Genomic DNA, 10,976 nt, shown 5'->3' on the forward strand with positions numbered 1-10,976 from the left:
AGGAAGGAGATTATTAGTACCTATCTATAAAATGTGGACTTTTGTGCGAGTATAAGTAATTCCTAAATCTCTACCTATCTCTTACTTACATAAAACGGCTGCTATTACATTAGTAGGTATTATATAAATCTGGTAAACAAATGGTTAAATGATGTCCTAATCAAGAAAACCATGCAATAATGTACCGTACTAATGTTAATTAACAATTAACATAGGTACAGAAACTTTTTCACTACATTGCATCAGTAACATGCCTAAGTATCTACTTAATGACGCCCAAATGTGCCCAAATTGACAAACAGATATGTTTGTATTGTGCAGGAATCGAACCCGCAACTGGCATATGGGTTTGGGTAGTCCTGTAGGATACGAGTATTATTTATGAAGTGGAAATATGGAAAAGGGCTTAAAAGCTCGAGTTTTACCAAACTTACCTAAAAATGAAATGTTAGCTGTATTACTTACATTTGTTATTTTCTAAACCTACTTGTTCCTAATTATAACATAAACATTAGCTATTAGAAATTACTTATCTGGTGGGAAATTACAGCGATAGTTCCTTCCTCCTAAATAATATATCGGGTGGTCATTACAACAGTAACAGCGTTGCATTTAATTTCCCTGTGTTTAGTAGGGGCAATCAGGCATGAGTTGTGTTCAACGAGCATGAATGTGAACATTTCCTTTAGTCGGCTAAATTGCGTATAATGAGCGAGGGCGGCGAGGGGCGGCGCGGGCGCAGCCAGGCACAGGTGCTGCGCGCGTGCTTAGATCTGACGCTCACTGTTCGTTTGTGCCGTATAATGTAACCGGGCATCGGCACCTAATTACCCTTAATTTTGTAACGGCAAAAGAATGATCGACCCTAAACTTTAACAGGTAACCGAATAGAATAATTATTTTAATATGGAATCGTAGCTAATTAAACAAAAGCACTACGAGAGCTTTTTCAGAATAAGTTTTCTTTTTAGTAATTTGAATTTCAATTTTCCTGAATCATTACGAGTACCTATGTAGGTAGGTTTTCAGTTGTTGATTTTACTGTACATGCTAAGAAAGAATTTAAGGAGCTTTAGTATTATTTATATGTATTACTTAATATTATGCTGCTTAAATTATCTAAATTGTACTTAATTTACAACAAAGGTTATAGATTCTGTCCATCAAAAATGTTTATCTACGAGTAGGTATTTAACCTTGTTAGTTATTATTAACCAAATTTTTATTACCAAACGATTTTTTGATTGCAGTTATAAATCGGATAGATGTGAAAATATGCACATACTTAAGTAAGTATAGTCTATTTTAAAAGATGCACTATGCAAGCCAAACTTGTAGCACTTGCCGTTGGTAGTGGTGGAAAAGTAGAGGGCAGAATTAGTCGCTGGTTCTTGAAAGAAAAATAAAACTACGGCAAGTAAAATATCATAAAGATTTATTTACATTACTATCACAATCATTTAGAACCTATTATAAAGTCAACTTAAAAATAAATAACACGTCTTACAAGTTAAACAAGAACATAATTATGACGAAAATAATATAACGATTGCGTACGAAATAATTTTAATGATCATATAAATACCAATTAATACTCGTAAGTAGGGAAGAAATTACTTATTCATTATTAAGATTTTGAGACATGGTACAGTGGTACTATTGTATAAGTTTCGTTCTAACATAATGTTAGGTAAATATACGAATGAAGACATAATAATATTGAAGTGGTATTTATCAGATTACAATTAATGTAGTCTATTCAGTAACCAATGTGTTTGATACATTAAAACATTAAACACCTACTTACTTACAAGATTCTTCTTTGGAGTTCTTGATCAATTAGGTTTTTGGTTATGACAGAGTTTATTTTTCTCACTTAGGTAAGTAGACTTATTTGTATAAACTTTACATTCAGGATCATATTACGAGTAGAGACAGATATACAATAAGTTTTTAGATAAAGGTTTATTAATAATTTGATCTAAGTTTTCTCACTTTATAACAGTTACTTAAAACTAACATTGCAATAAGTACAATCTACAGTTATTACGATATTACTGTATAGTACTTACTAAGATATAAGTATAAAAATTATCATCTATTAGGTGTGGTTTTTCCATTTTGGTGAAAATGTCATTGGCATAAGCTGATTTAAACTAAATAACCAATCACCGTGTTTTTAAAAATGACGTAGGTTGTTAAATATCAAATCAAAGTTGCAAATTACTGTTTTCCCTGCTAATCAACAAGTTAAGTTGATCTTGCATTATAAGCAACAATGAAAGCTCGATAAAGCTCTTAAATTGAAAAGAAGAGAAAATCAGTAATAGAAGTTTGTATACCTACTACTTACAGTTGGTAATGATGATTAGGTTTTTATGAGTATCTAGGTTCAAAGTTATCAAAGATTTTTTGATGCCCCTAAATCTTATTAGGATCCAGTGGGCAAAGAAGTTCCGTGGCAGAGCTTAAACGTAAGTCGCGGCGAATCCATTAGTAAACATTGCAGTCACATTGACAGGTGATCTTCCGCGCTATGTGCCAACGTGCAATGTATCACAGGATGATCTATCTAGGAGATGAGAGCACCCTGCGAGTGCGGCTTTATGTGGACGGGGTGCGGCGGGTGTGGATGCGCAGGATGGGAGGCGTGAGGCGCGCGCGGCGGGTGGCAGCGCTGCGCGTGCGCGTGCGAATGTGCGCGCAACTCATCCCCGTGCTCGCGGTACGCGCGCTGCTTGTCCTCGAAGTCCCGCAGCCGCTGGTTGTACCTCTCAATCTGCTCGCGCAACGCCGCGTCCTCGATCGCCGCGCGCTCCTCGTCCAGCTCCAAGCACCCTGCACCATCCAGACGCTCCAAGTCTATCCAGCCGCGCCATCTCACGCACACCCCGTTCATTATGAACCGCGACACTATGTGCACCTGATAACAATAAAATACAATTATTGCCAATATAAACGCACGTTTAAAATAGACCCATAAATTTTAAGAGCCAGTGAGCTATTAATTTATTGGAGCGTTGTAAAATTGCCAGAAATGAGGGATGAAAGCAAGCAGTCGACTTGAGAAAAAAGGTCAACGCAAGCCCAAACAAAAAATTAGGGCACCGTAGGTGGCGAGGAATGGACGGACCTTTTTTTGTGAAATCACATGTTTTACAGAAACAGTCCATAGCAATATTGACGTGGACGGTTATTCATCCGTTAGGTGATTTATGATCTCTCGAAGTTACGATAAGTTAGATTACTTAGATAAATTCAAAATTGCAAAAAAGTTTAAATTCTTGATGTGATAAAACTTAAAATTAGGTAGATCGTAGTCATCGTAGATCATTAAAAGTGTTTTGGTTTCACAAACGTAAACTTAATATAAAATACACGGTAAGTAGGTAATCATGATTTTAACTTCAATTGCATAGAAAAAACAAAATTGATAGTAGGTAACAGTTCTTTATTTCCCATATTATGCAGCATTAGACTGTCTGAGAAGTGATGAAGTCTGGGAAGTCATGGCTTCTGTTTCCAAAGAATTATTTTAAGCTTTAAAATAAGTAGTAACCTAATTATTGTTTGAATCTGCATCGCCAGCGCCGTCTGCGGCGACAGAAGGCAGGCGGCGCGCCATCGCGTGCTGCTTTGTTCCGACATCCGCTCCAAACACACCCAAATTGTGGCAGACACTCGTCAAGGATGCAATTTTGCTAATTACAACCTTTCTCTGAACCTTTTGAAGCCACCAGCCACACATTGTTGGTTGGTTTCGGATGTGGAAATTTTAAAATGCAAGATAACCTTCGCAATCTATAGATATACAGGGTGGAAACGATAAGTGATCTCACTCGATTATTTCTAAACTATACAAGATATCGAAAAACTGGTTACTGATCCTGAAAGTGCTTGACGAGCTCTTTCAAACAGTACCAATAATAGGTTACAGAATAAATGGGAACTATCCGAAAATTCAATGTTTCCAGCTTCCATACTAATTAAGTAAGTATGTTCAATGTTCATCACTATACTCGTAGTTTGATAATATTGAGATTAAAATCAAAATCAGTAGTAAAAAACGAAAGCTCCAAAAGCTCTCTTCTGCAGAGATTTATAATTAGAAGTGAAAAGCAGGCAAAGGGAAAATGGCGGCCATTTTGTCTGGGCGGGAACTACAACCCTCCAATGGAAAACGCGCTTTTCCTGTATCGATTAAAGGGAAACATTCTGCCCCTCGCCCTAAGCTGTCCTGGGACGAACATGACATGATGCTCTCAAGTGGAACATTCAATAAAGTCGGAATTGAAAATGTTTGTAGCAATAAACGAACACTATAAATCTTAATTGCGTTTTTTATATTATTCATGAATATTTTATTCGTGATTGTAGTAAATTATTCACAAGTAACATTAACTATCTTAAATAATATCCAAGATTTTCAAGACGTTTAACTTTAAAATTGTGCATAGTAGTGAAGCCTACATTTCAAAGTTAAATTATTAGAGTCACGACTTGTTGATATTATTTTACAATAGGTCTACCAATATTACATCCGATAATCCTATCTAACCATGTCTTGAAAAATCATCACAAAAACTACTTGCTGAAATATTCTAAACAGAATTCAATTTAAAAAAAGTCAATCTGAATGTAGGAAGCCGTTATTAAAATAAGACATCCAGACAGGGGCTCGAGAGCACTCTCAAGCGCGTAGTTAAATGAACCGAGTGTAAATAAATATAAGTATTCATACAGAGGCGCAGCAGGCGGCCGGCCGACTGCGAAGGGGGCTAAATTCAATAAAACACGATCAAATGGATTCAACTAACTGTAACTTATGCATGGAACTCTATTGGCAATAAAGAGATTTTTCAAGGGACGGTTTTTTTCAGTTGTGTACATAATGTACGAGTATTTGGCATAACTAGTAGATAAGAGAGGGCTCAGTCAGAATTTCTGCACACGACTAACGTCAATTTACAATACTTATTTTGTTTCGACTTCATATCGTTAGAGCTTTACATTTTCATGTTACCTAAGTAAAATTCCCTGAAAATTATGCATAATTAAACTCTGAACTATTAAAATTGTTGCGGCCTGAAAATTTTGCGAATTAATTAGTTGGGCTAATAGTTTTAAGGACAAATAAAAGAGAAGGTAAAGAGGAAGGAAGAAAGTATAATTGTAATCATATTGAAATTAGGAAAGCTAAGCTACTTGAAAACGTTTTTGGGACATGTTTTTATTGGAATTAATTAATACATTGCGTTTGTTTGTATGCCAATTAATAAGTACGCAACTGTTAGTGTGAATGTACTAAAACAATAAGGATAATAAACTGAAAATTAATGCATTACCATGCTCTATCGCATGCGGCACATTGGTGATTCACAATAATCGTCCGGGTAGAGAAGATGTCATTCACTTGAGCATTGTATTAGGCCAGCGGGCGCGTGACCGACGCGTTATGCGCGGTGTTACGCTTTGTACTTTTTCATATGCGGCTTCAAAGTTGTTTATGTCTTAATTTTGGACATAGAAATGTGGACCGGAAGCAGCGGCCGTTGATGACGCGCCTTCGGAAAGTGACGAATTGCGACCATTAAGCCAGAACCAACTTGGACTCACAGATTTATTCATAAACCTTCAAATTATCATTAGGTGGTAATGATAAAAAAGATTAGAACTGCATGTAGATGAGCTTGATGAATGGACCTATCTTTTTCGATATTAATTGGTATACTTAACTATAAATGTACCTCGGAGTTAGGACTTCGGTTTTCCTAAGTAACTTACCTAATTAAAGACTAATTGAGGGACGTTATAAAATAAATATCTAAATTGCAGATAAAAAAGGCAACGTGTTGAAAGATTACTGAAATTCTTTGTACCTGCATTTTGTTTCTCCAGACTAATAGACTGATTTTATATGATGGCCGACAGTGTTTAATTATAATATTTATGTTTTTCCTCATTTAAAAGTTGGGTTATTATAACTGAACAAAATATTTAATAATAAGTTCCACTCAATTAGTAGCAATAATAATGTCTAGTTTAAAGTTATTGTTGACTAGCTTTCCTCCCGCGGCTTCACCCGCGTGGAATTTTGTCTGCCACAGAAAAACTTTATCGCGCGCGTCCCTGTTTCAAAAACCAGGATAAAAACTATCCTATGTCCTTTCCCGGGACTCAAACTATCTATATGCCAAATTTTATCAAAATCGGTTCAATGGTTTAGGCGTGAAAGAGAGACAGACAGACAGATATTAGTATAGATTATCTTGGTTGCTCGTATGTGTTCTACTAATACTAAAACTCAAAGCTTGCTAAGTTCTTTACCTTGCCGTTCTCCTTCTGGAAGTCGCAGCCGCGGTTGTTGTATGGCGAGTGGTCGAACACCAGCTGTAAGTTGGTGCCGGTGGCCGTGAAGGCGATTTCCGTGTGCCCCTCGCGGCAGCCGCTAGTGAAGCGCATCTGCCGCTCCTCTGGCGGCCTGTCGCGGTACCCAGTGTACCGCACCTGCAGCAAACAACATTTTGGTGTTAGGTTTGGTGGAGCTTGAAGAAACATCATCTACCTATCTTATCTAGTGCAGGGCCACGCCTAAACGTAGTGCACCGAGTGTACGTCATCCCATTGTGATCTTTTGTGCTTCCTTTCATCTTTATTCCCTATCATCCGCAAAAATAGGCACTATGCATTATAGGTGAATTAAGTGCATGCACTTAATTCGGCACCCACAGGTGAGAGGGATCCTAGTCTTCTAGTGCCGGATAAGCCGACCCCAGGAGACCCATCCTTGCTAAAGCGTCAACCATACTTATAAAAGACGAAGAAGAATCTCATTAAATCCCACGTTTCAGAACTTTTCCAATATAGTAAGGCACAGTAAATGTGACTCTACACTATAGTTACAGTAATATCTCTGTGATTGAGGATTTCGGGTGAAGTTCGCTTCCACCTTTGGCCTAATCATCACTTTTCATCAGAAGAGATGCAGGCCAAGGGCTTCTTCGGTGTTGAATATAAAAAAGTTGTCTGTTTTTGTGTCATAATTTGAATGCAGGGTAAAATATTTTTTTAAACACTGAAAATCTGAAATCTTCTGAAACAGACTTGAAATTGCAATTACAGATAGTTATTGGATGCAATAAAAGCTAAGCAGATTACTGCTCATATTGAACAGTTACTATCTAGAAGGTTGTTTTTAAGGGTTAGCGTGTATGTGACTTTGGAATTCCGCAAGAGAGTATGACGAGATTTTCCTAACAGTTAAGCAATTTTTATGTATTTTAGTATACCTAAAAGTGACGTGATGAAGTAGGACATATTTATGGAATGCATAGTATAAAATTAGTTACTGGGATCAATTACGACGGTGATTTTGCAATTTGTTTTACTAATTTTGGAATGAACTCCTGAAAAGTCTGGTTCTTCGGTAAAACAGTTTCATAATTAGGGCTGAGTTGCACCATCTTACTAAAATTTTGACAAACGTAAAAAATCTGTCAAATTCCATACAAAAAGCACCGGTTATAATGGTGTATTTCAGATCATACGCCTTGAAAATTAAATCGGAAATACCTATTTGTTTTAAATTAAATCACCATGGCTTTGGCTGTCATTAGCGTTTGAATGTCGTGCATCTTCATATCTATATGGAATTCTAGAGTTTTTAGGACAGTTTCAGAACTAGGTCCAATTATGTAAAATCTACTTTCTTTTCATAGATTTCTACTAATTTTCTATTTACAAATTACTTGCATCCTCGTTAATTTCGCAGTAAGTAGGTACCTAAGTAAACTAAATATTATGCTGTGTTAGGTAAGTCTTAAGAGTAGGTTCACCACAATTTTAAAGCTCCACGGGAATCGAACTAGCAATCTTTCTACAGCATTTCGATGCAGAAACTTTTAGACTAGTTTTATTTAAAATCTGTATAGCCGTCTCTATAGATGTATTTTCCTGGCCTAAAGAATTTAAGCGTTGAGAAAATCGGAAAACTTTTCAGTAGTGGTTTTCTTTTTAGGGGGCCAATTGGGAAACCGGGTGTGATAACTGTGATTAAAAACTAAAATAAAGGCGCTACTAGAAAACTACAAAAGCTTCGCAACTTACTGTAACCAGTTGGTGACGGCAACCAACCACAAATGTTTTGGTGTTGACCATGATTTTGCAGAAATGAAACAAGTAAGTAATCTATTTGTTTTTTAATTAACACACCATAATAAGGTAAACGGCTACTAGTTCGTGATAGTACGTAAGTTCGTAAGTTTTTTTTCTAGCTCAAATAATAAGCAAATGGAATATTATTTATAAAAATTCTTCATTACTGCAAAAACTCTATTATTTAAGCTATCTAAAAAACCAAGTACCAGCATTGTGGCGCCAAAAATGAGAGTAATACGAAGCTTCAAACTCTCAGAGAGCCAAAAACAGCCGTGCGGCTTGCAAAGGTTGCTCTCACCGTAAGGTTAGCGCTCCAACTTCTTAAGCTTATAAAAAGGCGAAGGAACGTCCATTTAAATAAAACTTGTAATAGTGGTTTCATGTGTTCCTTGACAATTGATTTGGCTTAGAAAAAAGTTATATGAAAACGTAGAATTCCTTTAAAATTGCGATTAATTGACTCACGAAATAGCGTACATATTATTTTTCGTGTGTCCCCTATTTCGTGACACTACCGATTCAAGGATATTATGGATAACATTTTGATGCTTGGTTTTTAAATAATTATTTATGATAATTTAAATGTAAGTTATGAAACAAATAATGCATTTATTTAAGTTTCTCGTGACCTAAATTCGGTATATGTTTCGTTCACTAGAATTTATATGACACGAGTTTGAAGTTCACATATATGACCAATTTTAAGATAAATTAGCATAAATGCATAAAACCTTATCCCGAAATAGGGGACATGAGTTCACGAACTTAGAAACAGAGCAAAATTTTGTCACGAAACAGGATCCAAACAAGAGGTCCGCAGAACAATTAATATAAAAAAAAGTTCAAACTATATAACTATAAATTATGTATTAACTTACTGTCAAATGACCAAAGTTTAGCATACAAAAGCTTTCATACTGATATCATGCTTGGTTATTTTTAAATAAAATGTTAAAGTCGTAAGAGCCTTAATATACCGAAGTAGGGGGCACTTACCTTATCTACTTACAGAAAAAAGTGTATCAAGTGATGCGTAGGTACGGCTGGTTTTAAGTACATACGTAAGTATCGAATATGCAGTGTGCAGTTAATATCGTGCACCTCAAAAAAATAAAAAGACACAAACTCCCATTTCCTTTTAGATGTTGATTGCAATGACGGAATCGGTTAAACTATCGTTTAATAAGCATCCAGTTTAATGTTACGTTTTCAATATTTTAAGTAAATGTGATATTAATTACTTAAACCGTACGTTTAAGCTGGCGTTCAAATGGCTAATCAAGATTCATTTGGCTAAAAGGAAACAAGAGTGGTGACGTAATTAATAATAAAATTTTCCTTGTCATGCTAAATTAAACTATTATTGTATTATTTGCCTTTCATTGTTAGGGCTTAGAATATAAATGTATGTTTACTACGTACCTCGCTTTCCCTGCTCAGCCTTTTGAAGAGATCATCGGATTCGAATTTTGCTTTTTGGTCAGGCACCACTCGCGGCATTTTGAAAATAAATCTCGGTTTAGGTTGCTCGTACAGTCCAATGGAATCAAAAGGTAACATGCCAGCCAAAGCCGTAGGATCACTCATTGCGTGCATAACACCACGACACGACTACCTGTCGCCACGACATTCGGGTACTGAATAAGCGTCGCGCTGACGGCCGGGGAGAATTTCCATTAGGGCGGAGTCGCGCTATGGAGGGGGCTCGCGGGACCAATCGCGCGGGCCCGCAGTGCCGCCCGCCGCCTCCCTGAACGCTTTCGGGAGCTTTCGACCGAAAAGAGGGTTTTCCCCCCTCGACACATTTCAAAATAAATACTGTAAATGACAAAGCACATGAATGTATAATGATGGGCATTATCCTCATCTGATATTTCGAGTGTTTTATGTACTTGTATCAGGGCTTTGTTCCTTTGTTGCCAGATATATGCCTTTGGACATGTTTGAGAGGGGAACACGATCCCAGGATTCGATAAAACGAATGAAACGTGATATTTTTGTCAGGCATAAAAGCTGCATTTATTAATATACTTAAATGTAATTGTAAGATAAAAAATAATAATAAGGGAGATCCGTTACGACTTTAGGGTTTAAACGTGCCCATTTTACTTTCAGACGTGACGTTGCTGATACAGTAGTCCCTCTACCAATTCGGACTATCATTTTGCTTTTAGGTAAGTACCTACATTAATATTTCTCTTTGATTTGTTCAAAAAGCATTTCTTCGTCTGTCTACTATGTTATCCACTATCGAAACATTTCATTTGTTATTTAGAATCTCCTATAATTGACGCTAAATGAATGGCACAGATCGTTTCATACAGCATGCAGATAAGCCATCCTTTAAAGGTTGGGCAGAAGACTGATACGCCTAATGATCTAAGAGCCGGCACTTTAATGTGTCCCGTTTAACAATAAACGCGAGGAGTGCGTCAAATGTATCAGTATCCAGCGATCGGCTGCTGATAAGGGCCACTCGAAGTGTTGGCATTGTTATGTTTTGTTACGGAAACTGTTAGTTAAGGCAGCGAAACCGTATTGAGTTACGCAGATAAGTTTAAGAAGGAAGTATTTTATGTGCACGATCGATAAAAAAGGCTTATTAACATGACATGTCGAATTGATAGTGTCCACTACTGTAAAAGCCATAGATCTCAGTATACCAAGGATACCTAAAGACAGTGACTAGTTATTACAGTTCTATGAAATTATTAAATGAAAAATGAAAATAAAGCTTTTTCTCTAAGCTTCAAGAATTTCCTACTTTAAAAAAGTTATCAGTGATTTTTTTTTGATAAAGCAGAATTTCAAGTTTCAGA

General features: G+C 36.5%; 1 protein-coding gene across 1 annotated transcript; it reads right to left on the minus strand.

Moving 5' to 3' along the window:
- Nucleotides 1-1,685: 1,685 nt before the first annotated feature.
- On the minus strand, nt 1,686-9,809 carry LOC114366554 (protein big brother). Its single transcript, XM_028323472.1, has 3 exons — nt 9,580-9,809; nt 6,328-6,507; nt 1,686-2,923 (listed from the first exon to the last, which is right to left on the minus strand). Exons 1-3 carry the CDS (start codon nt 9,751-9,753, stop codon nt 2,573-2,575), a joined length of 705 nt encoding a protein of 234 aa, XP_028179273.1. The 5' UTR covers nt 9,754-9,809; the 3' UTR covers nt 1,686-2,572.
- Between the last annotated feature and the right edge of the window lie 1,167 nt (nt 9,810-10,976).

The sequence above is a fragment of the Ostrinia furnacalis genome, unplaced genomic scaffold (genome assembly GCF_004193835.3).
Source record: "Ostrinia furnacalis isolate ACB-3 unplaced genomic scaffold, ASM419383v2 OfSCF0069, whole genome shotgun sequence".
In the NCBI taxonomy this organism is placed as follows: domain Eukaryota; kingdom Metazoa; phylum Arthropoda; class Insecta; order Lepidoptera; family Crambidae; genus Ostrinia; species Ostrinia furnacalis.